This window comes from Periophthalmus magnuspinnatus, chromosome 5 (assembly GCF_009829125.3).
Source record: "Periophthalmus magnuspinnatus isolate fPerMag1 chromosome 5, fPerMag1.2.pri, whole genome shotgun sequence".
Taxonomy (NCBI): domain Eukaryota; kingdom Metazoa; phylum Chordata; class Actinopteri; order Gobiiformes; family Gobiidae; genus Periophthalmus; species Periophthalmus magnuspinnatus.
The window spans coordinates 14,861,656-14,888,555 of record NC_047130.1 but is presented as its reverse complement, the minus strand read 5'-3'; the positions used below and the strand labels follow the sequence as shown (position 1 = coordinate 14,888,555).

The window sequence follows — 26,900 nt, the reverse complement described above, 5'->3', positions numbered from 1 at the left end:
CTTTTGTTTACTGTGTGATTGCTGCTGTTTTTTGTCCAACCAGGAAGTAAAATTAAAACCTTCACCAAAATGCCAAACATTGAAAAGACTAGGGAAGATCACAATGATTACAGAGGTAGTATTTATTATGTGAATAGAAGTGTTGACCTAATGTAGCCTCCATCAAATTCTATCATAGAGGAAGCCCTTTAAAATAATATATGAATCATGAATGCAGTAGTGGTAATAAAAATAGAACTTTATACAGCAGTACAAAATACTGGGTGAGTCATGTTCTGTACCTGTCTGTAAACCTGGCTTTAAAAGGAAACATGATGTTATCCTGGAATAGTCCAGTGGGAATTCCTAGAGTCACAAAGAAGGTCTGTGAGGGGGTGAGGTAGAGTGGGGGGGGGGGGGGGGGGGGGGGGGGGGTACTGAATGTATCCAAATGATTCTTATGAAGGTGTATGGACTTTAAAAACATTTCCTGTATTACCACATGACATCACAAGGTGGGAAAAAGTGTTTTCAGTTTGAGGGAAGAACTCTCAAAGCCTAAATGTGCAGGATCTGTGTGTTAAATATGTGTGAATGAAACAAAACACAATTCCAAGTAGGCCTTTTTTTTTTTGCATACGCACTTTAAGTAGGCCTCACTATAAAAATGCTTATTTGCAACACAAAAAACTTTAAACTAGATTCTTCACATAACTGACTAGTGTTCTGCTATACCCCTGTGTGATGTGCATTACCCCGGAGCTCCAGCAGAGGCAGTCTATGCTGTAGCCATGGCTGTAGTGGGCTCAGTGCGCTCTCCAGGGCGCACGCTCCTCTGCCTCACTGCGCATGAGCAGTCTGTGTCTTCAGATCACGTGTCTGAGGATGGCGTCCGCGTTGAGAGGTGTTGCTGGATCTCTGCTCAAGGTGAGACTGGAATAAAGCTCATTTCGGTTTAAATCAGCCAAAACTTTACATTTGACCCGGAAATGTGAAATATGATTGAGTTTAAAGTCCGTATTTATCAATAAACGGTGTGACAACTGTGTTTGTGATGCTGGCTTACGTTAACCTGTAGTTATAGTGTTCATTTTCACCTTTTCACCGATCAACTTTATTTTAAACACACAAAGCTACACGTTATATTTCTAAATTAGGTCATGTCATAATATATGTGTGGGTGTGGGTGTGGGTGGGTGTGGGTGTGGGTGGGTGTGGGTGTCTCCTTGACCTGTACGTGTCTCTGGCTCAGGTCAGCTCAGACGAAAATAAACCTCCAGACATTCTCCAGAACAAATCTAGTTTTTCATTTAAAGAGCTTTTCAGATCTCTGTTTAATGTTGTTCTCTCATCACAAACAGACCTGGAGTTGTGTTTTGAAACATTCACCCATGTTTAACACACAAATCCTGCATATTTAGGCAGAATTCTTCTCTGAAATCACAAGGTGGAACAGAGCATTTTGAGCTTTGGAGATGTAGACAGACTAAACGTGTGAATGAAACAAAACACAACTCCAGGTTTGTTTTTGAAGTGGTAACAACATTATAACATGGTTTTAAACTCACAAGAGTCAATTTTGCATCATATTTATATCTTTAATATTCACTTACTAAAGGCACAGGCATTGTTTTTACAGTGAAACGGTCAAATAGGGAGACTGGCTATTGGCTTAAAGCGGTCCTGTTTTAGTTTTAATGTGTGGTGCTCCTGAATGTCAACCTCCGTTCTAAACAAAGAAATGCAGTGGTGCACCTTATAAATGTGTCATGTAGAATAAAAAAAAAATGAAATCTGAACTTTAAATTAATCCAAGAATACCATGCATTTCAGAACATGTTTGTCTTATTCTGCATAAAAATGTATAGCCCTGTAGTTTAGATCTGTACAAACATGCTCAGAAATGTCCCTGCTTCCTTGTGTGTGTCAGATGCCCTCCCTGTGTTTCCATGGGGTATTATTGTGCATATCAACTGCTAAATCTGAACTATGAACAGAATCCCATTATTAAAACAGAATTCACAAATCTATATGGTCACAATGTCAGAAAAATCACAATTAGATATTTTTCCAAAATGGCTCAGCCCAAATAGCCCTGCTCAAATCTGATCCTACTACAAAAATATCAAAACCTTTCCCATTAGTGCAAAGAAAATGTGCACACTGAACTGCCAATAAGTTGATATACCGGTAGTAATTATTGTTCCAGGTGTGGTAGGGTCTCTCCTCATGTCCTCTCTCTGTCCTGTATTAACCTATTTGTTGTGTGTTGTTCCAGGCCCTGAGCAGTGCCCCCCGTTTGCAGGTCCTCTCTTCACGCTCTCTCTCAGGGGTGGAGGCTGCTCGCGCTGATGCTGTATTTAAAGTGACCATGGTCCCTGGAGACGGCGTGGGACCCGAGCTCATGACCGCTGTCAAAGAGGTTTTCAAGGTAAATGACTGGACTTAAGTTTTTTTATGTTTGATTATATTTGTGCATATGACACGTTTTATCATTTTCTAATTTCTACTTAAGTTGTTGGGATAAAATATTTTATAAATATAAATTATAGTTTTACTGCAATGTTTAAATCTGTTTTTCTGCATAAAAACAGCTAACCCTAGTTTAGATAAATGTGTATTTCAGTGTGTAATCTTGTATTAGTTTGTTAATTCATCTGAAATTAAAACACACAGTGCTTGTCCCAAAAATTGCAATTAGATATTTTTCCCCAACTCATGCAGCCCTAACGTTTATGCAAATGTGCTTTACAATTAAAATCCCTTACCATCACAATCATATTAACTTAAAAGTATTACATTTCCGCCATCAATTTTCCATCCCTTCTTCTTTATATAATCTGGGGTTTGTTTGTAGGCGGGGGACATCCCAGTGGAGTTTGAGGAGTTCCATCTCAGTGAGGTTCAGAACATGGCGTCAGAGGAGAAAATGGACCAGGTTCTCACCTCCATGAAGAACAACAGAGTGGCAATCAAAGGTACTTTCTGTACTGAGAAACAGGGCTACATGCTAAAGTTAAATGCTTAACTCATAGACTGTATATATAAATGGACATGGCTAGCCTGCTATCTGCCGTATTCAACACAGGAATTGAGCTTGGGTGTGATTTAACTCCATTGACTCTCTAGTTGGCCGTCTATTGAAAAACCATGGCCCCTCTTTCTGTAACTGCTGCTGTCAGGCTTGTTATTTTGGTTTTAAATTTGGTCTTTGCTTTTTTGTCCCTAAATCAAGATATAAACAGACAGACCAATCAGATGCCTTCTTTTCCCGAGGTCACTGCCACTAGTATTAGCAACAGGTTTGACTGACAGCATTGCTAAGCACCTGACCCCTGCAAAACCAGCAGTGCGGGAGTGAAGGGGCTTTGCCTTCAACAGCCTTGCTTGTTTGACTCTTTGGTTGGTATGACAGACATGCTCAGATTTCCAAATATGGAACTGAGTGGGCACTCTCGCCTCACATCAAGAAGATTCCAGGTTTGACTCCTGTGCCTTTCTCTGTGGAGTTTGCATGTTCTTTCTGTGTCTGGGTGGGTTTCCTCTCGGTGAAACTGAATCATTTGTGTGTCGTAGGAAAGATCCACACGCCCATGGAGTTTAAAGGGGAACTGGCATCCTACGAGATGAGGCTCAGGTCTGTATCAAAATCAACATGTCTTCCTGGTACAGATATTCTAGACTAATGTTATGTATCTGATTCTGATATCTCTTGTGTTTATGCCTCATTACTGTAGGAGGAAGTTGGACCTGTTTGCTAATGTGGTCCATGTGAACAGTCTGCCCGGATACTCCACACGACACAACAACCTGGATCTGGTCATAATCAGAGAGCAGACAGAGGGAGAGTACAGCTCACTGGAACATGAGGTATTAATACTACTACTGGTGCTACCACTACTACTACTACTACTACTACTATACAGTTAGTTCAATGTATTTTTGTAAGGCCCAAAATCACACAAGAGCAGTTGCTACTTAGGCCTGAACAAGATCCTTGATTTAACCAACAGAAAGTTAGAAAATAAACAGTGAAGCCAGCCAGGTATTGGGTCATCCAGCCAGGTGAGGGAAGGGAGGATCACGTCCCATGGAACAGGACAAGGGCACAGAAAGGAATTTAGGGTCCAGCCATTACCGGGCAGTCAGCGGCCAGGCATCTGAAACAGTTGCTCTCCCCAGAGGGGAGTGGGACAGGGAACAACATGTGAACAACAATGAACGAACTCCAGGTGAATGGAATAGTGAATGTTGTTGACAGGGAAAGAAGGAGGAAACAGGATAGTGCTCAGGTTGCCATACTTCCCCCAGCAAAGCTGCTCCTAAGGCAGCTTAACTAAAACTGCAAGTTATATTTCAACTTCTAACTGGCCTGGCCATAAGTTAATTCAAAGAGAAACGTTTTAAGCCTGGTCTTAAATGTAGAGACTGTGGGGGGCCTCTTTAATATAGGCCGGGAGCTGATTCCATAATGCAGGAGCTTGGTAAGTGAAAGGTCTTCCTACTGTGCTTTTAGACACTCTAGGAAACACCAGTAGTCCAGCATTTTGAGAATGGTTGGATGATATGGTACCATAGCATCTTACAGATACCATGGGGCCTTGCCCTTTATGGCTTTATTTGTCAGGAGAAGAACTTTAAATTAAATTCTAAATTCAACAGAAACCTGTCAATTGGACTCCAGCACTGGGGTGATGTGCTCTCTTCTCTTACTAAAAGCCAAAGTTAAATGTGTCAACTGGACAAAAAGTTGTAGGAGTGAAGACGTTTTGCTGCTCATCCAAGCCAAGTGAGCTCTGAACCCTGATTGAAAAACTTCTAATGAATTATTAACTGCAACTTTTTCAAGGATTTTTATTATGCTACTGCTCTTGCTACTGCTACACATACTCATCTGGAACGTGAGGTACTAATACCACTGATAGTAGTACTACTACTACTACCACTACTATACTAATATAACACTGTAATATGAGTAATGATATTTATGTTGTGTATGTAACTGTGGTTCTATGAGAGCCTTCATACATATCCGGGGAGTCGATGAGCTTTCAGCACTCTAACTCTCCTCACTTGTTGCATACTATGGCAGCCATGCCTTGGTCAGCTGTGGCTGAATAAATGAATAACTGTATAATGTATAAAGTATAATTGCTCTTGTCTCCCTCTCTCTCCCCCTCTCCCTCGCTCAGTCTGTGTCTGGAGTGATCGAGTGTCTGAAGATCATCACCAGAGAAAAGTCTAGAAGAATCGCTAAGTTTGCCTTTGACTACGCCACAAAGAAAGGACGCAGCAAAGTCACAGCTGTGCACAAGGCCAATATCATGTATGTCTAATTGTACTGCTGTAGTACTCCCTCTCACAGTACTGCAGTACTTATGTCTATAAGGCCAATATCAATCAAGTACTTGTACTACTACTAACTACTAATGGTAATACTACAGTACTATTGTGTACCGCTCACAATACTGCAGTTTTTATGTGTACATCAATACTTTTACTACCTCACGTGTATTATCAAGAAACACATTTGTGCATTTATTTATGATATTTATATGAGCGTCTCAGGCTGTAGGCTGATCATTATAAAAGCAATTTGGAATTACAAATCACAAATGGTGCTGTTATTTAGGTAATTACCATAATATCCTCTGCAGAGAACAAAATGTCTCCATGTGTGTACTGAAATACAGTTTAGCAGGTCAGAGTTCATTCTTCATGCTAAAATGTTAGATAGATTTTTATAGCTTTACAAATGTTTATCCCCATCCCTACTTCATGTCACCCCTGTAGGAAGCAGACTCATGTTCTCACTATTATGATTTGTAAATGTCAATATAATTTCCTCCTGTGGCCCTGTAGAAAACCTCATGTTTACAGTATTGTGTTTATATTATAATAATGTTCCTCCTCTGGCCCCATAGGAAGCTGGGAGATGGTCTGTTCCTGCAGAGCTGTGCTGAAGTGGCACAACTGTATCCCAGAATCAAATATGAAAATATCATCATCGACAACTGCTGCATGCAGGTCAGTGACAGTCCCTCGTTTAATCCCTGGTTTTGTCCCTGCTTTTGTCCTTGGTTCAGTCGTTCTTTAGTCTTAGTTTCTTTTCTATCATCATTGACCATTCTAGCCTCTATTGCCTGTGCTCGTGCCCACAGCTTGTGCAGAACCCGTACCAGTTTGACGTTCTTGTGATGCCAAACCTTTATGGTAACATCATCGATAACCTGGCGGCGGGTTTGGTGGGTGGGGCCGGCGTGGTACCAGGGGAGAGCTACAGCGCAGAGTACGCCGTGTTTGAGACCGTAAGTAAATCTGATACATCACGTCTTTATTAAAGGCACACCTGATTTTTATGGTCTTAAAAAGGTGAAAAACACTAGTTCATTACTAGTTCATTTTAAACTGTTTGCAGTGATAGGATTTTTTGATATCAGCCACTTCAGTTATGTTCCGGTGGTACATCCCATGATGGTTCCTCCAGCACCTCTTCCTCTGCACTCTACTGTCTGAGATATTCGCTGAGCATGTCTGTATGTAAAGTTGAAACCAAACAAGTAACATGAACCAAACTCTGCCAAAAAACTCCCTCTTGGTCTTGGTAAAAGCATAATTCCCAAGTAAATGCGGTGTAATAAATATCCATGTGGAGCGCATGTGCGTAAAGATGCAGGCAAATGAGTCCACATAAATCCCCATAATCATCCTCCTTCGCTCAGGAAACCACAGAGTGAAATCTTAAGCAAAAACATGCGCTCTGCAGCGCTGTCTTTGTTAAGTGTGTCCATGTGAGCTCCAGCTGGCAAATAGTAGTATAATAATAGCCTCATCATAGTGACATAGTTATTGAATTTATGAGTAAGTATCGTTACAGCTCCCTTCAAACGGTAGTTCTAAATTCCATTGATTTATTATCCCCCCTTGACCAAACTGAGAGTTTTACCTCTGGTTCCAAATGAAAATGTATCACCTTTATAGTCTTATAAATGAAGAGGAAATAAATAAGGGAAATTAAATATGAAATGTATAAAAGAAAGAGTCAAGTGCATTTTCTTACAGGTATTACAAACACAACAGCACCATCTAGTGGTCAAACAAGTGAACTGTAACATATAATGTATAATCAACCGTTATCTAACACATACGTAAACATGTACATGAAGCATAGACAGTGAACTGAATACGTGTCTGGTATGTTAACGTAAGGTATTAACAGTTAATCAGATAACTGAAGCATAAAACCAAGCTAAGTTTACTCTTGATCTCACTCCAAATCAATAAATCCAGAGTTGTCCTCAGTATCACTTCTGAACAACTCTGCCTGTTCCAAAAGTAGATGAAGCACCGCTTCAGAAGTACATGGCTGCCATACTGGTAAATAAGCCTGGAGTGCCCTTGCTCAGTTGTCAGTGTGACAATAATGAAGATAAGAAATGATATACTCAGATTCGACTTGTGAAATTATTGAAATATAAGTCACACCCCCAGCCAAACTATGAACAAAAGTGCGACTTATTGTCCAGGAAAAATGGATGGATGTCCCTGTATAGACATAAAACATTCCACACCAGATACATGGAGAAATCAGTTACAGGTCTTTAACCAGACGCTGACTGCAGTGTGTGCTGTGTCCTGTAGGGGGCACGTCATCCTTTCGCTCAGGCCATGGGGAGGAACATCGCCAACCCGACCGCCATGTTACTCAGCGCCGCCAACATGCTCCACCATCTTAAGTGAGTCTGCTGTTAAAGTGGATATTAAAGAGGATGTGTTTAGATCTATGCTGTGATGACATCAGAGGCTTCTACTGACGTGTGCTGTCTCCCTTCTCCTTTCTCCACTTCTACCTCCCCCTCTCCTCATCGATTCTCCACCCGTCTATCTCTCTCTCCTTTTCTCTCCCTTTCTCTCTGTTGCCGCCCCGCTCCCCTTTTTTCATTTCTATTTCCCTTTTTGTCATCCCTCTCTACCTCTTCTTGTCATTTCTCACCTTCCCCTCCTCTCTCTTTTTACTTTTCTCCTCTCCCTCTCTTCCCTGTCATTCTCCTTTCCTCTTTTCACTTGGCCCCTCCACTCCCCCCATCCCCTTTCTCCACCTTTCCTTCCATCTCCCCCACTCTCCTCCTCATCTTCCACACCCCCTACCCCTCTCTCCCTCTCCCCCTCTCCTGCCATTCATCCCCCTCTCCTGGTTCAGTCTGGAGTTTCATTCTCAGATGGTGTCAGACGCTGTGAAGAGGGTCATCAAACAGGGAAAGGTCAGTCTCATGTTTTACACTAAACTCTGATTTCTCAGCTGAGCCCAGACATTATTCACAAACATTGTACTGAAACTGTACAATCAGAAAGTTTACTGGTGTGATAAACCATTACACACAGCTAGGGGACTAAATCAAGGGACTAAACAGTTGAGAACACAGGCTCTGTTAAAATGTGGTATTTTCTGTCTGTACCTGAGCACAGCTGAACTCTACTGACAGCATGGCTCGCACTAATGATCTAATTTTCTTTCTGACTAAAATACCTTTGCCTTTGAACCATAGACTGTATATATAAATGGACATAGCTAACCTCCTAGCCGCCATGTTTCAAACAGGAAGTGTGCATGGGCATGCTTCTGGCTCCATCGGCTCTTCTCTCTGTAAATGCTGCTCCTCATTCTGACCTTAAAATGTTTTTATTAACCCGCTCCATGATTCTGGTGTTTTTATTTCACTATTTTGTCCCTAAATCAAGATATGAACATTAATAACAGACAAATCAGGCGCCTTCTTTTCCCAAGGTCACTCCCGCTAGCATTAGCGATAGGTTTCATTGTTGTTGCTACGCCCTGCTTCCTGTCAAACCAGTGGAGCCTTCAATCACCTCGTTCCCAATTGGCTCTTTGGTTGCTATGATACTCGTGGCCAGAATTCCAAATATGGAACTGGCCTCCAGAGTAGCCACTATAACTGCTAGCCTCGATGAGCTTAATTTGGGGCTGAACACTGTCCAAACTTCTTTATACAGTCTATGGTTTGCACAGAAAAAGAACTAATGACTAATTGCATAAATGGACTTGATGCATCTTCACTTGTATCACACTTGCAGTCTCTCAACACACAAAAACTAACCCAACTAAAACTGCAAACTGTATCTCAAACTGTACACGAAAACCTGTGTAGGATCTAACCCCTCCTCCATTTTAAATATTAAAAAACCCTCATCTGTTTTGCACCATCACCATAACATTTTTGTCATGTTCATTTAAGTTTTAAAATGCTTTGATATGGGACGCTTTGCTATACGTAATATAGTGGCCTCCGGGTCTATGTCCATATGAATGCATTTTAAAGAGTTTTGGGCAATGTTTGAATCCTGCCTGTACTGCTTTTTGCCTGGTCTTCTTTTCTCCTGTCCTCTCCTCTCTCTCCCCTCCCTCCCTTTTGGCCTTCTGTCTCTCCCTCCTCTCCTTATACCTCTTCCCCCTCCTCTCCTCTCTCTTCTCCCACTCTCTTCTTGGCCTCCTCACCCTCCCTATCCTCCACCCTGTTCTTATCTCCTCCTCCATCTCCCTCTTTTCCTCCCTCCCACTCTCTCATTTCTTTCTCCTGTCAATCTCCCTCTTCCAATCCTTCCTCCTCCCCCCCTTTCCTTACCCCTCTCTCACCCGATGTCCCTGATCCCAGGTTCGAACTCGGGATCTCGGGGGGTACTCGACCACAGGGGACTTTGTGACTGCTGTGGTGGAGAACCTTCGCCATCGCCCAAACTACTGAAGACCCCTGACCCCTCTGTGACCCCTCTGTAACCCCTGCGTGACCTTTGTACTCCTCTCATTTGGATCCACACCTGATTTAATTCCACACCAAACACCTCTAATGGGACTGTCATTGCCCTTTTTGTGAAGGGTGCCCACGTTGTGCCTTTAACTTCACTTGTCTTTTATAATCTGTACCAGATTTAAAACACAAGGGAGTAGCATATTTTGATTTGAACTTTTAGCCCCACACACTTAGCTCTTTCTGCCACTGTGATATCACACTATGACACAGAAACAACTGTCTGGGGGAGTGTCAAGTAGTTGTTTCCTCATTGTTCTCACATCCCTGCTACTATTTGCTCTTTAATGACTGTTGAAAATTGCCCCATGACTGATAATCAAGTGTCTGGCAATTGGTTTCCCATGATTCTTAGCAACAGTGTGCCTGACTGGATGAAAAAGGAGACTCTGTTAGTAGCTTCAGCTTTTACTATAGGCTGGGTTATGTAAAGAGCATTTAATCTAGACAAGAATGCATTCAAATCAGGCACTGGCGCTTTAATGCGAACTGTTAAACACAAACCCCAAAACTAATAAAACAAAGACAAACTAACTCCACACAGAGGTTCTTAAAGCAATCTGATTCAAAACTGCTTTATTTCGGCAAAGTTTGTGATATACATTCATAACTCTCAATACAAATTAACAATAGAATCTGTAGACTTGTGCTTTTAAAACAATTACTTTGTTATGGACTCATGCACAGTTTAGCTAAAGGTACTGAGTGGGCATCTGGTACAAAAGGGACAAAGAACATTTCTGAGTCATTACAGACACATCTTATTTGTATGAGATTCTGTTAGCTACAGCAGGTCCAATTCTTCATATTTCTCTACATTTCAAATAAAAATAAGTATGATTTTTAATATATTTTTGACATTCAAACATATCGTACAGTGCATTGTTGAGACACTATTGTAGCCACATCTGCCCTGAGACAGACTGGCAGAAGTGAGGCTGCTAATCTGCACCATGCTAATCTGACCACCAGCAACACACACACCACATTTATACTAAGCAAGATGGGTGAAGTGTCTTGCCTAAGGGCACAACAACAGAATGCACTGGAATTTAAAGCCTTGTGGTCAGTAGAATAACCAAAAAATGTATAGTAAAAAAAAAGGATTACTACAAAATATGAGTTGACTCTATAAACGTACAAAATAGTAGATTGACATTGTACTAAGATTACACTACTTAGTCAGTTTTGTTTCATGCACATAGACATCATAACTCAAATGTATCCTGCATATGAAAGTGCTGACTGCCTTCCTCAGTATTTCCACATAGTCTACAGTAGACATGACAGAACATACTGAACATATTAAGAATTCAAATGCATTTACTTTATTTGGATCCAAATGAGGGAGTGCCCATTGTCTCCCGATGTTATTTATGTTTATGCCTCATATATATTTATTAGTTCATATTCGGGCTGCGCAATATATTTGATATGGCTGTTAAGAAATGTGATACTGATGTTAATGCAATATTCAAACCCTCCTTACAGTTACCTGTAACTTTCTGTCCAATGCCCCTCTCACAAGCCACATAGGCACCCATGCTCCCACTTGGCAGTTTTACGTAAATATACACAAACATGATTCTGTACACAGCAACTTGATAAACCTGATGTGCAGTAATTTCATTAGTGGAAAGCACGCTGAATGTGCTGTGATAGCGCTCTGAAGGGGAAGTGACTTAGCACAAAGACCAAAAGGAGAGGAGACTTGGTGTCAAAAATTAAACTGAAATTTATTTCACACGTTAATACGTTGTTTTGGGCAAATATCACATTTTCAAAACAATAAAAGGAAACGATATGATCTAAATATGGTATGTGTTAGCAGTTAATACTCCATAGAAGTAAAATGTCCTCTCTTTTTTTTTTTTAAATGCATTTTTGTCAGATGTAGAGCCTTGGTTCTATTACGATATACTGATGTTGTGATGCCGAATATTGTATTGTGATATAGATACTTTTGCGATATATTGTGCAGCCCTCATTCATAATTTCACTTCATTCTGTTTGTTTAAGCCATTTGGTGTTTTGTCTTTTGATATTGGTTCCATTCACAAATATTCCTGTTTTAATAAAACCTCCCATAACGCTCTGCGTCATGATACAGACGTGTGATGTGCCTTTAACCAACTCAGCCAGAAATAATTTTGGACTAAAACTATTCACTTTGACAATGTTTGAAATAAATCACACTTCCTAACTGAATATGAATTGCTTTTGTTGCACTTTTGTGACTTAAATATTCCTGTAACAAAGTGATGCTGTTGAAAAACACAGATACTTTGGTTCATCTCATTCACATATTTATACATAACTTTGTATTTGATGGGGTAATGACTTCTGATATTAAAAATCTGTGTGAACTAATGCTATTGTGTGATGATTTTGAATGGATTATCTAAACATGCTGTGTTAAGTGTCCTCTGCTTTTGTGCTGCGGTAGAGCTGGACTTCAGACAACACTCTATCGGCCAATATTTAATACAGATTGGAGCAGCTCAAATGAATCTTGCTCAAGACTTGTTTCAATATAGGGAGTTCTCGGATCTAGTCACTAATAGGAATGATCAGGTTCAACATTTGTGAATTTACCTTTTTTAGATACTTCATAATAAGGTACAAAGTAATCCATAGGACTGTCCCCGCCCCCATCAGAGTCTGACATAATCAGACATTAGATTCTGGAAACTAACAATCATTAGAACATGGTTTAAAGTTAAGATCTGGGTTCAAATAGGTTTAGCTTAGGTTTAGGGTTGAGGTTAATGTTAGGATTTAGATTAAGGTTCAGTCTCCAAGAAATGAATGGAAGTCAATGGAATGTCCCAACAAGCATGCAAACCAAACATGAGTACATTTACCTGTATTGTCAATTTAGTTACTTGAGTAAAAGATACAGGAGCAAAAAAAAAAAACAAGTCAAAGTATCACATGAAAAAATCTTTGAAACTTGAAACTTTGTTCAAAGATGTACAAAGTATTTTGTTCAGCTCTAATAAAGCTTCAAATGTAGTGATTTTGAAATTTGTGCTGAATTTTGTTCAACAGAAAGAATCGAGAAACAACTGAATTGTATTTACAGTGTGTGCAGAATTATTAGGCAAGTTGTATTTTTGAGGATTAGTTTTATTATTGAACAACCACTATATTATCAATCAACCCAAAAGACTCACAAATATCGAAGCTGAATATTTTTGGAAGTTGGAGTGGGGCTTTTTTAGTTTTGGCTATCTTAGGAGGATATCTGTGTGTGCAGGTAACTATTGCTGTGCAGAATTATTAGGCAAATTAATAAACAAATATATACCCATCTCACTTATTATTTTTGCCAGGCAAACCAATATAACAACTCAAAATTTACAAATAAACATTTCTGACATTCAGAAACAAAACAAAAACAAATCAGTGACCAATATAGCCACCTTTCTTTACAAGGACACTAAAAAGCCTTCATCCGTGGATTCTGTCAGCTTCTTGACCTGTTCACCATCAACATTGCATGCAGCAGCAACCACAGCCCCCCAGGCACTGTTCAGAGAGGTGTACTGTTTTCCCTCCTTGTAGATCTTACGTTTCATGAGGGACCACAAGTTCTCTATGGGGTTCAGATCAGGTGAACAAGGGGGCCATGTCATTATTTTTTGATCTTTAGACCTTTACTGGCCAGCCACACTGTGGAGTATTTGGAGGCATGTGATGGAGCATTGTCCTGCTGATGTTTTTCTTGAAAGATGGCGACTTGTTCTTGTACCACTGCTTGAAGAAGGCGTCTTCCAGAAACTGGCAGTAGGACTGGGAGTTGAGTTTGACTCCATCCTCAACCCGAAAAGGTCCCACAAGCTCATCTTTGATGATACCGGCCCATACCAGTACCCCTCCTCCACCTTGCTGGCGTCTGAATCGGAGTGGAGCTTTCTGCCCTTTACTGATCCAGCCACGAGCCCGTCCATCTGGCCCATCAAGACTCACTCTCATTTCATCAGACCATAAAACCTTAGAAAAATCAGTCTTGAGATATTTCTTGGCCCAGTCTTGACGTTTTATCTTGTGTCTCTTGTTCAGTGGTGGTCGTATTTCAGCCTTCCTTACCTTGGCCATGTCCCTGAGTATTGCACACCTTGTGCTTTTTGACACTCCAGTAACGTTGGAGCTCTGAAATATGGCAGAACTGGTGGCAAATGGCATCTTGGCAGCTTCACGCTTGATTTTCCTCAATTCTTGGGAAGTTACTTTGCATATACTTAATTGGTAGTAGGCTTTCAAGCCTATACAGCTTGGAGTACGACAACATGCATAAAAAGGATGATGTGGTCAAAATACTTATTTGCCTAATAATTGCACTGCACATAGTGTATTTGTTACATTTTAGTTTGCTCAAACTATGTACCTAAAAACATTCAGCCTAAATAAACATTCAGCCTTTTTAGCAGATCTCAAACAATAATAAAAAATACTTCTCAGTCCAATTCAAAAATGTTCGGGAGTAGAAAGTACAGATACCTGCTCTCAAATGTAGTGAAGTAAAAGTATCCACTTTAAAATCTACTTAAGTAAAATTTGTACTTAAGTACAATATTTTACTGCTCTTACTTCCACCACTGTCAGGATTAAACGACTTGGAGCAATGCGTTACACTGCTTTAACACACTGATGCAGCGTCTAGAACAGCACGACGAGCAGTGGACTGGTTTTAAATAGTGTAACTTCTGCTCCTCGCTGTTTCCTCCACTTATACCATGGCCCCACAAACTGAACATAGTTCACTTTTAAATGTGAATCTTTTGTCTGTCCATGGATGCTCAAGGCATTAGTTATTTCTGTTTTAGGTGAAGCTGGTCCCTCCTAATAGTAGTTCATTTGTTTAACCATTGTTATGGTGATGCTCACAGCTTAGTGATGTACAGGAGTGATTAACTGTTGCTGGAACTACAGTGCAGTTATACAAAAGAATGCATGGCCATGGTATAACATCTATGTACTGTACTGTACCTGCGTGTTATCTTTGTATTACCTGTACTGTACGCGTGTTACCTCTACTGTCCCTGTAGGTTATGTGTTACCTTTGTGTTACCTGCACTGTACTTCTGCATTACCTATGTTTTACCTGTGTGTTACCTGTACTGTACCAGTGTTATCTGTTCTGTGCCTGTGTGTTACCTTTGTGTTACCTGTACTGTACCTGTATGTTACCTATACTGTACCTGTGTTATCTTTGTGTTACCTGTACTGTACCTGTGTGTCACCTGTGTTTTACCTTTGTGTTGCCTGTACTGTACGTGTGTTATCTGTGTATTACCCGTCCCGTACCTGTGTGTCATCTGTACTGTACCATGTGTTACTTTTTTGTTACCTGTGATTTCAGGTGCGCACCGCAGACCTGGGAGGATACGCCACGACTGATGACTTCACCAGAGCCGTCATTGCCAACCTCTAATGAGCCCCCCCCCCCCATCAAACATACAAACCTACTATCACCTGTCCACCCACTCACCTGTCCTACTCTCACCTATCCAGACTTCACCAGAGCTGCAAGTACCAGCCTCTAACAAGCCCCGCCTCCTTGAGCTTTCCTCTATCAGAAATATACAAACCTGAACCTCTGACTCATATAAGCCGACCATTACCTGTCCACACACTCACCTGTCTGTCACCTGTCCAGACGTCACCAGAGCCCTGAGCGCAAACCTCTGAAAGCCCCGCCCCCTTGAGTTCTCTATCATCATAAATACACAAAGCGAACCTCTAACTCATACAAATTTACCTTCACCTGTCCACACACAGTTGTGAGACAGTCTCTGAAGATTATCAGAGATCCCTCTGAGTTCCTGCAGTCTGAGAGGAGATACAGGGTTACTTTATGTCAGAATAATAGGTACAAGAACTTATGTGTGCCCTAGTCCATAAAACTGATTAACAACATGGACTGATTGTGCACATGTGTGAAGCCTGAGTGATTGTATATTGTCCAGAACTTTTTGTTTTTTGTCTCTATGTCTGTATGTTCACCCTACTGACCCCTGCTCCAAGTCAAATTTCTCCATGAGACAAAAATAAAGGAAACCTGAACTTGAACTCTCACCTTTCTATATTCTCACCTGTCCAGACTTCACCTGAGCCATCATCGCCAACCTCTAATTTACAAGCCTCACCCCCTCTTCACAAAAAATATATAGACATAAACCTCTGACTCACCTGATAACAAAAACACCTGAACTGTCACATGTCCACCCACACTCACCTGTCACCCCCTCCTCCTCCTCTCTCTCTTCCTTCCTCTATCATCTATTCTCTCATTCTCTCTCCTCATCTATCTCTCTCCCTCTCTTCTCTTTCTCTCCCTCTCTCAACTCCCCCTTGCTCCTTTTTTCTCTCATCCTTTCTCTCTTTCTCTTCTCTCCTCACTCATTTCCTTTTCAGTCCATCCTCTCCGCCTTGCTTTAATTTCCCTTCCTGTCCTCCTCTTCACTCTTACCCTCTATCCTCTGCTTTTCTATCTTCTTTCTCCTCTGCTTCGATTTCTCCTCCTTCTCTCATCTCTTTTCTCTCTTTCTCCTACCTCTCTCCTCTTTCCATCCTTCTGTTTGTGTACCGGCCTCTCCTCACTCTTTATAAATTCTCAGCTGTATCACCTCATCTCTCTCCTCTCAGCTCTCTTCTATCTCCTCCTCTTTTCTCTCTCCTCTGCTTCCCTTTGCTTCCTTTCCACTCCTCCTCCTTTCTCTTTCTCTGCTCTTCTTTCACCACTTTTACACCCCCCTTTCTCTCTCCTTGCCCTCACTCCTCTCTTCTCTGCTCATCCCACTCTGCCCTCTTTAATCTCTGTTGCTCCCCCCTCTTCCCCCCTCTCTCCTCTTTTCATCCCTCTCTCTGTTTGCGTATCTGTCCTCACTCTTTATAAACTCTCACCTGTCTGTGTTTAAAACGCTTTTTCTGTTGAACTTGACAAAGACTTGAATATTTAAACATGTTCTACATTAGAGCTGAATATAAAAATACCAGAATAAAATAAAAGTTCACTGTAAAAGTGTTTCGTTTGACCAAAGGTAAATCTATAATCTGTATAATCTGTTTGTCCTGTGTTCCCAATAACTGTAGGATGAGTGAGAGGCACTTTTAAAGTAAATGTACTATTAAGAGTACTTTTTAGCTGCATACTTTTACTTCTACTTGAATTAACAGTTTTCTTACTGGAGTAATATATAGTACAGGGTAACAGTACTTTTACTCAAGGAATGTCACACTGTGGAACATTCCAGACAAAGTTGCAGTTGTTACACAGTGCTCCTTTAAAGCCCGTTTGACCGTCTTTTTGCCTGGAATGTTCCACAGTATGGCATTAAACTGATTTAGCTTGCTTATGTTCAATTACAGGTGTTTTGATTGCTAAAAATACACAGAAAAACAAAAAGAGAGAGAGATTGAGAGATTGTTTCTGTTGAACAAAATTCAGCATAAATCTTTATCAAAATACATTTGAAGCTTTATTAGATCTGAACACACTTGGAATACTCACTGTGATTGAGTAGAGTTTTGGGTAAGTGTCAAAGTACTGAAGACGTGTGTATTCTGAGAACTGTACTTTTACTTGTTCTTGAGTATAATTCTAGCCATGCCATTGTAAATAGTTACATTTTAAATCATAGAAGTTACTGAGTACAGTACAACTCTCTATTTTCCCAATCCACAGCAGAAAACCCACATAACATAACCCGCCCCTCCTGCTGCATCTCCTGCGTTGATTGTCTCAGCAGAATATGAACATGCTTTAAAACGACAACATTCAGTTTTGATTGTTCAAGTTTCTATAAAAGTCTAATCTAAAAAGTTTCTAAAATGCTTCTAAACTTACGTTAAAAGTAACTGGTAACTCATCCTCTGAGGTGTATTTTTCATGTGTACACTTTAGGCAGCAGTACTTGTAACTGAGTACATTATTAGTCATGTAATTGTACTTTTACTAGAGATTTCCAATACTGTTCCACCACACTGTCTACTGCAACATGATGTGCGCTAGGGGTCGCTGCGCTGTGGAGATCCCGGGGACGCGCCGAGGCCTGACGGGAATGTGCTCCATTCTTCCTCACTCACAACATGGCGGCCTAACAGAGGCACTGCGCCCGAGACAGCGCGCACATCGTGGATTTACCCCGCACGACGAGCTCCGCAGCCCCACAGGACGAGCCCCGGACTCCCGCAGGAACCGCAACGGGCATGGGTTACTGACGTGCCGCTCTGGAGCCGAGTCTCCGCGGGATACAAGCCGAGGATCCAAACACAAGAGCCGTGCGCCCTGCTCCGACCCGCGGCCCCCTCCTCCGCTGATCCTGGGGTGTGGAGCCGAGAGGAGCCGAGGCAGAGCGGGGCCGAACCGTGCCGCACCGAGGCGCTCCTGCCGCTGCCTTTGTGCCTCTGAGCCGCGCACTCCTGAAGTTTGGCTGCGCGGGAGTTGTGGTGAGTTGTTGGTTCGTGGCGCCTGACAGAGCCACACTTGTTACAGCCGTGCACGCGCGTTTCCTCTGTCACGCGCGCGCACGGACAGCCTGCGTTTGTCCCCCACGCGCACACGCGCACGCACGCGCACGGTTCGAACATGACGTGACTCTGGACACGGGACCGGACCCGTGCGCAATGCTCCGCGGGATCAGGGAATAGGCTCTTCTTGGAGCCCCGGAATCGCGCTCGGGCTGCGGGGGTTTTGCACAGACACACCGGGGCTCTGGAGGACAGGAGGCCCGGGACGTGACGCTATCCCGGGGAGAAGGCTGAGGGTCCCGGGGAAGAGGGAGTGGAGGTCAGGGGTGGCGGTACAGCGTTTGGGTCAATCTGAGGTCTACAATGGTCCTGGTCTAGTCTCAAAGTTTAGTTCTTGTCCAGTTCTGTTTTAGTCCTGGTTCAGACTTAATTACGCCCAGTCTTGTTTGGATTTGGGTTGTTCCTTGTTTGGTCCTGGTTTGGTTCTTGTTTGGTCCTGGTTTGGTCCTGGTTTGGTCCTGGTTTAGTCCTGGTTTAGTCCTGGTTTGGTCCTGGTTTAGTCCTGGTTTAGTCCTGGTTTAGAGGACTGTCTTGTGCGCTCTGTCGCGGTGGAGGTGGTCGGGGTGAGTCTATGGAACTCCCCCGCTCAGAGTCCCCGTTCTGGGGATGTTTTTGGACATTTTGAGGGTGGGTCGCTGTGGGAGGGGGCCCGTTGGACCGGTACCAAACCTCTCGTTGGTCTCGTTTAGCGGAGAGTTTAAGCTGTGTTTGGGTCCGGAGGAGGCGGGGTCATTTACAGATAAGCTCCCAACTTTTCACTGCGTCAGAACTCCTTCAGACTTAACTTATTTTGATTTATATTTTGAACTGGCAACCACTCTGCTCTAGTACAAATGTTTAAAGGGCCCATATTACGCAATTTTCTGATCTTATAATATTGTCTCGCCAAAAACATACCTGGAATTGTGTTTTGCTTCATTCACACATGTTTAACTCTAGAGATGCATCCAGCTTTTTTGTTCCAATACCAATGTTGATACTTTCTCTTTATCTCCCGATACCTGATATGAGCCGATACCGGTAAATGAAAACAGCATTTATTTCCTTTAAACACAAACAACATAGTTTCATAACTACTGAACAGCTTTGTAAAAATACAACTGCAATAATATTAAGAGACATTTTGGGCCAACATGGGCGAGTAAATCATCTTAAAACAACAGTTTATAAACCAAAATGGGATATTGACTGGACCGATATCTTGGAAGCCGATGTCCGATCCACCAACATTTTCAATATCAGTGCCGATATCCGATACCTGTATTGTATTGATGCATCCCTATTAAACACAGAAACCCTGCATATTCATTTCTTCTCTCAAACTGAAACACTCTGTTTCACCTTATGTTGTCATGTGTTAATACAGGAAAAGCTCCAGTGTGTTTTTAAACTCCACACACCTTCACTAGAATCATTTGGATCATTTCAGCTCTGGAATTGACAATTTCTACTGAACTAAAGGTAAAAGAAGCTGAAAACTTGAAAGCTACCACTAGTGACATCACAAGGTGGAACAGAGCATTTTGAGTTTTGGAGATGTAGACAGATTAATAAAAAAGGGTTACACAGACATGTGTGAATGAAACAAAACATAACTCCAGGTCTGTTTTTGAGGAGGTAACAACATTATAACATGTCCTTAGCTCAGGTTCGTGTAATACAGGACCTTTTAACCCAGTCCACTGCTGCTCAGGAAGTGGGAGATCTAAATACTCTGTTCATAGTGAAACATTATGGAACATTCTAGTGTTGAAATTATGAGACAGTAATAGAATGTCATTTTCAACACAAAGTAATAATCTCTCTTTAAAGCTACAGTGTGTAACTTTCTGGAGGTGGCACGTCACCTGCATGCTTCCATGAAAATGTTGTTGAAACCATTCATCGGAACATTCTCCATGGGGATGAGCTTTATGCCATACTCTGGAATTTTACAGCCAAACTAACAACATTGAAACATGGAAATGAGCAGGACGAGGCCAAATAAAAGTCAGATTTTGCCTTATATCTGTTTAATCCCTCAGTGTCCAGTAGGTCCCATAGTGGTCCATGGGTGTTTACTCGTCTATGTGTCTTATACTTGTTCTGATGCAGCTCAAGATCATTCTTAAGATATTCAGGAAAGATTTCTGTCCTGTTTACCTACAGTTCTATTTCAGTATCAATACTATAGATTTGCAATTTTAAATTTTTTTCAAAATGATTTCAAGATGTAACAACTCAAATTAAACTTTTACAAGTTTTTGTTAGGGGTCATCATGCTTTAGGGTTATCGTGTTGGTGAATTAGTTCCAGTATTATTGTTTATCATATAAATTTTCCCTCATCAATATATCGCATATCAAAATTGGTCATTGTGACAGGCCTACTTGTAGACACTGTTATGTACATAATATTTGACCCAAACACTCCTCTTCTCTCCCTCTCTATAACCCCGTCAAAATAAAACATGTACACAAATTGTATTTTATTAGCAGACCTATTCTGTTTTTGTTTTTAGTTCATACAAACTGTTCTTTTTCAGTATGCAGCAGATACAGGTCTACAGTGGGGCAAAAAAAGTATTTAGTCTGCCACCAATTGTGCAAGTTCTCTCACTTAAAAAGATAAGAGAGGCCTGTAATTTTCATCATAGGTTCACTTCAACTATGAGAGACATAATGAGGAAAAAGAGAAAATCCAGAAAATCACATTGTCTGATTTTAAAGAATTTATTTGCAAATTATGGTGGAAAATAAGTATTTGGTCAATAACAAAAGTTCATCTCAATACTTTGTTATATACCCGTTTTTGGCAATAACAGAGGTCAAAAGTTTTCTGTAAGTCTCCACAAGTTTTTCTCACACTGTTGCTGGTAGTTTGGCCCATTCCTCCATGCAGATCTTGGGGCTGTCACTGGACTTTCAACTCCCTCCAAAGAGTTTCTATGGGGTTGAGATCTGGAGCCTGCCTAGGCCACTCCAGGACCTTGAAATGCTGCTTACAAAGCCACTCCTTCGTTGCCCGGGTGGTTTCATCTTCAATGCCCTTGCTGATGGAAGGAGGTTTTCACTCAAAATCTCAAGATACTTGGCCCCATTCATTCTTTCCTTTACATGGATCAGTCGTCCTGGTCCCTTTGCAGAAAAACATACCCAAAGCATGATGTTTCCACCCCCATGCTTCATAGTGGGTATAGTGTTCTTTGGAGGAGAAATAATGCTGAGTTGCATCCAAACACGACAAGATGAGTTTTTACCAAAAAGTTCTATTTTGGCTTCATCTGACCATGTGACATTCTCCCAATCCTCTTCTGGGTCATCCAAATGCTCTGTAGCAACTTCAGACGGGCCTGGACATGTACTGGCTTAAGCAGGGGGACACGTGTGGCACTGCAGGATTTGAGTCCCCGGCGGTGTAGTATGTTACCGATGGTAGCCTTTGTTACTTTGGTCCCAGCTCTCTGTAGGTCATTCACTAGGTCCCCCGTGTGGTTCTGGGATTTTTGCTCACCGTTCTTGTGGTCATGTTGACCCCATGGGGTGAGATCTTGCGTGGAGCCCCAGATCGAGGGAGATTATCATTGGTCTTGTATGTCTTCCATTTTCTAGTTATTGCTCCCACAGTTGATTTCTTCACACCAAGCTGCTTACCTAGAGATTCAGTCTTCCCAGCCTTGTGCAGGTCTGTAATTTTGTTTGTGTCCTTTAACAGCTCTTTGGTCTTGACCATAGTGGAGTTTGGAGTCTGACTGTTTGAGGTTGTGGACAGGTGTCTTTTACACTATAACGAGTTCAAACAGGTGCCATTAATACAGGTAACAAGTGGAGGACAGAGGAGCCTCTTAAAGAAGAAGTTACAGGTCTGTGAGAGCCAGAAATCTTGCTTGTTTGTAGGTGACCAAATACTTATTTTACTGAGGAATTTACCAATGAATTAATTAAAAATCCTACAATGTGATTTTCCTTTGTGATAATGTTTACGGCGATGTCAGCTCCCATTAGGCACCGCAGTTTTCTAACGTAGAAATCAGCAGACTTGTTTATTTTATTAAGTCATTTTAGATGAATATTGTGATTTAAAATGTGCAAATTATAACAATGATCCATGGGTGTCATAGATTATAACTATAGAGGACACACAGGCACACACAGTAAGTCTGATATAAATACTTTTTTTTGACCCAGTCTGTCAAAGTAAAACAAAAATAACTCACTTTTTCAAAAGAGAAGCCTGTGTCTTTTATCTAGTTCCATTTCTGGACCACAGTTATTTTCGTGTTTTTTTTTTTTTGCTGCAGGTCTGGAGTTATACATATCTTAATGCGAGGATGCACTTTCTACCATGTTATAACGTTCCGTCATCAAAAACATGCTTGAAGAGGTTTTAGATGTCATCTATGCATGTTTGAGTAATTTAGCGATCTTTTCCGGGCCCTATTCGAACCCTCCTTACAGTTAGCAGTACGAGCCTGTACAAGGCTCCGCCCACAAGCCTACTTCACCCATGCTCTCACACCACAATTCTCCATAAATATGCAAAAACATGATACAAAACTGTACACAGCAATTTGACAAACCTGATGTGATGTGCAGTAGTTTCATTAGCGGAATACGTGCTGATTGTGATCGTGCTCTGAAGGAAGATGGAGCAAGAAATTGGAGCATTAAAAATGAAAGTGAAACTTATAAAACATGTTAATACGTTGTTTAGGGCAAATATAGTATTTTCAAAACAAAAAGCAACATGGTGGTCTAAATGTTATGTGTTAGCAGTTAATACCCCATAGAAGTCTCTTTAAATTAGGCCAGATCTCAAGCACAGACGCCTCTGAGTGAATGTCATAATCTGTGTCTGTGTAATCCCTCTGTCGTCCAGGTCTGCAAGTAATATCTGTCAACTGTTGTAAAAAAGTTGTAAGATTGAAGACGTTTTGCTGCTCATCCAAGCCGCTTCTTCAGTTCTGCCTTATATCATAGTCAAAATCTGTGTTTTGTGGGTGTGGCTTTGTTCTCATTTAGAAACAACAGACAGAAGCAGTTTGGCTTTAGAGATTAGACTCAATTATAGGTTTAATTATGAACAAACAATATTCTACAGAGATGTCATAATCTTAATACGAGATGAAGAAATAGCCTGATTACACCATAACCCAGATTACTGATGTTCCTCCGTTTCACACATGACTATTAGGGCTAAACCATTTGGGAAATTGAGATGTTTTTTTTTCTGACAAATTTTGTGATTGTCATGTAGCTAGATTTGCTAGTTGCGTTCACTCAAAATTTTGATTGGATTGTGATTAATCCATAGGGACAACAAGTATTACTCTGGTGAATTACAAAAGTGTTGTCTCATCTACAGTAGCTTTAAAGGTTGTCTTTTCTCGTGGAAGATCCTGTCTCCATGGAGATGCTACTGCTTTGCCTGGAATGTTCTACAGTATCTTTTTATGTATCTGTCTTGCATTTATTCAATTATTTTTTTGTATTGCAGAAAAATACCTCGAAGGTAACAGTTGGGTAACAGTTATGGAAAAACCTCTATGTGTGTCACATCTGCTGTCCGTGTCCAAGAAGGAAGTAACACTATAAACTTGACCAAACCCATGGAAAACTAGATTTAATGTTTGTTTCTTGTTACATATATTTTTGTGAAATAAGATCACAATAGTCAGTTTTGTGTAATATAGGACCTTTAACTTGCAGATGAGAGGTTAGACTACTGAAGTCATGTTATAATGTTACCTCCTCAAAAACAAACCTGGAGTTGTGTTTTATTCATTCACACATGTTTGAGTAACACTTTATTATTAGTCTGTCTACATTAGGGATGGGACGATATAAAAATTTAGACTCACAATTATTGTGAACAAAATAATCAAGATTAAAGATATTATCATGATAAATATTAAACCAAGGCATGTCCCTCATATGTGGACCCCAGGACCTAGTAGAGAAATTGTATTGTGGCCTAGACAACATATATGGACCTGGGGTTATAGGTACTTGGATTAATTCATGATAGTTGTAAAACCATGCACCGCTGCTAGCAATCTGTACAATCAGCTGTGCATAATGCTGTTCAGCTAGCAATAACCTAGCGATGGCAAAGTCAACACAAATACTGATTCATACAAATCCAAACTAACACAAACTCCATTCAATAGTTTATTTCACGTGGTATGTTACTTATGATGGATATTTTCGGCTTAAGTTTGTCAAACAGTTCAGGATGGTTGTCTCGTAAATGTGCGTGTAAATTGCTGGTGCTGGAGCTGTATCTTTTTTGGGCAGGCTCTGCAGAATGGTGGCTCATCTTGTTGGTCTTGTTTTCAAATCCATAATAATTGCACACATCTGACGTCACCCTTGTTGAGTGGAGGATATAAATGTGCGCCGTCATTGGGATCCAGATCCACTGCCCACGAGCCATGACGGTGACCAAGGTGATAATTCAGAATAGGCACAGAAGCAGAAGAAGTTTCATTGCTATAGGTTAGGGCCCCCTTGTGGACAAACACCAGATCTAACATCTAAACATTTTATTGAAACCGGAAACATGAGGCAGTCTGGTGTCGTAAAGGCGATTATAATCGTGTGCGATTATCACAATTATTAAAAAATGCCACAAACAATTAATTGCTGTCTTTTTTATTGTGATTAACTATATTACTGTATATCATCCCATCTCCAAAGCTCAAAATGCTCTGTTCCACCTTGTGATGTCATGGAGCGGTATCTTTCAAGTTAACAGCTCCTTTTACCTTTAGTTCAGTAGAAATGGGCAGTTCCAGGGCTTCCATTACTCAAATGATTCTAGTGAAGGTGTATGGAGTTTAAAAACACAGTGTTCCTGTATTACCACATGATGACATCACAAGGTGGAACAGAGTGTTTCAGTTTGAAAGAGCATAAGGGATCAGAAAATAGTGTAATATGGGCCCTTTAATGGGTTTTACATTAGAACAGGGTTTTAATTGCTCTTAATCGCCAGTTTGGCAGCCTATGGGAGCATTAACAGAGTCAGACTAAATTAATCCTGCGCTAATCCTGGCTCAGATTATCAGATTAGGTCACATATTACCCTGCACTTTTCATCTTAATCCCATGAGTGTGGTAGTTACAGTGAATTGAGATTGAGTTTTCATAAACACATTTTACACCACGAGGGTCAGAACATGGATCAGACATGTGCACAAATGTTTCACTTGACTAAATAATACAATTTATAAAGATAAAGATAAAAACAGTTTAGACCTGGTTTAGACCTGGTTTAGACCTGGTTTAGACCTGGTTTAGACCTGGTTTAGACCTGGTTTAGTCCTGGTTTAGTCCTGGTTTAGTCCTGGTTTACTCCTGGTTTACTCCTGGTTTACTCCTGGTTTACTCCTGGTTTACTCCTGGTTTACTCCTGGGTTGTTTCCTGGGGTTGTTTCCTGGGTTGTTTTCCTTTTGTTTGCCTGCAGCCTTGTGGCACCAGCTCCTAGACTGACAGAGTTTAAAGCCGTTAGAACGCGTGGTTAAAGGGCCCAATACTCATGTGTTGAAGTGAAGAATCCTTTTATTACCATTTTCTACACTAGCACAGCCATGGACAAAAACTATATGTATAGATATATAGATGTCACGCTTGAGCCTCTCAGCTCGACACTGTACCGACCCTATGAAGCGGAAGTGTTGCAGAGCGTTGTTTTGATACGCGCTTCACCGCGCCAAAAATCACGTGACCAGTCAAACCGAGGCCTCGTTACGTCAGAAGTGTCAGACATACGTGTTGAGCTCCGGTTTCAAGCTGCTTTGCGGGAATTTTGATGGAGGTGGCTTATAATTGTGTCAGAAGCTTTAAAAGAGTCTGAATCCCCCCTAAGAATTGTAGGTTTTGAGAGGAGGAGATTTTGTTGACAGCATTTCTAACACTATACTAGTTATTCAATAAGAGAAAGTTTATATTACACATACACAGATTCACGGTCAAATATACACCTAGGCCTATGTAATACACATAGTCATAGTTTTAGGTCAGTGATATAGGTAAGTCTTGAGAGTGAGTTTGAGTGGTAGAAAGAGAGTGTGAGTGAGACAGTAGGGAACAGATATGGAGGGCCAGCTATTGCCACCAAAAAGAGCACGGTCATATGCACAGGAGCACTTTGACTTAATAAGCCCGAATAAAGACAAGTGTTTGATTTGTGCTCAAGAGAAAAATCTCTAAAACTTTATAAATACCGTATCTCACATTTCCCCACTCACATCTCCGACACCTTTTCCAAAAATGTTCCAATTTCAGAAAAACTACAGTTGCACAATCACTATCCCAGTTGCTTAACCACATCATTTTATTCTCCAATTTTTCCAGTTTAAAATGCCTCTGTAGGTGCAAACTCTTTAGTTGGCCAAGTCAGAGTAAAAACTAATACATACATATAAGTATAGGACACAAAGACACCAGTTTGAAAAGTAATTTTTTTTTATTAGAAAGTAGCCATTTTATTGGTATATAGCACATTTAAAAACGTGAGTTGCGCCAAAGAGGGGAAAAGCAACTTAATTTAAACACAAGTTGAGACAAAATAATGTAAAA

The 26,900-nt window shown here is 41.0% G+C and overlaps 2 protein-coding genes across 3 annotated transcripts in view; both read left to right on the top strand.

The window, feature by feature from the left end:
• Positions 1–830: 830 nt before the first annotated feature.
• On the top strand, positions 831–16,648 carry idh3b (isocitrate dehydrogenase (NAD(+)) 3 non-catalytic subunit beta). 2 transcript variants are annotated; one of them, XM_055222100.1, is made up of 11 exons: positions 831–906; positions 2,258–2,410; positions 2,837–2,957; positions 3,556–3,616; positions 3,717–3,849; positions 5,172–5,305; positions 5,904–6,006; positions 6,141–6,287; positions 7,621–7,715; positions 8,180–8,240; positions 9,651–12,173. In XM_055222100.1, the coding sequence occupies exons 1-11, from the start codon at positions 865–867 to the stop codon at positions 9,738–9,740; spliced, it is 1,140 nt and encodes a 379-aa protein (XP_055078075.1). In that variant the 5' UTR covers positions 831–864; the 3' UTR covers positions 9,741–12,173. The 2 variants fall into 2 exon arrangements, with proteins under 2 accessions (XP_055078075.1, XP_033822903.1); XM_033967012.2 differs by lacking the exon at positions 9,651–12,173 and adding an exon at positions 15,169–16,648 and having other exon boundaries at positions 838–906.
• A 1,223-nt stretch (positions 16,649–17,871) lies between these two features.
• ptpra (protein tyrosine phosphatase receptor type A) overlaps positions 17,872–26,900 on the top strand; it is a 33,739-nt gene continuing 24,710 nt past the window's right edge. The window contains 1 exon segment of the mRNA XM_033966873.2: positions 17,872–18,257. The gene's annotated coding sequence lies outside the window, so the exon portion shown is untranslated.

Bases quoted from the DNA above. Each gene is read 5' to 3' on its own strand.
- idh3b (XM_055222100.1), top strand. From the start codon at position 865: ATGGCGTCCGCGTTGAGAGGTGTTGCTGGATCTCTGCTCAAG. The intron at 3,617-3,716 runs GTCTGTATCAAA...TCATTACTGTAG, and splicing joins TCCTACGAGATGAGGCTCAG to GAGGAAGTTGGACCTGTTTG. The intron at 7,716-8,179 runs GTGAGTCTGCTG...CTCCTGGTTCAG, and splicing joins AACATGCTCCACCATCTTAA to TCTGGAGTTTCATTCTCAGA.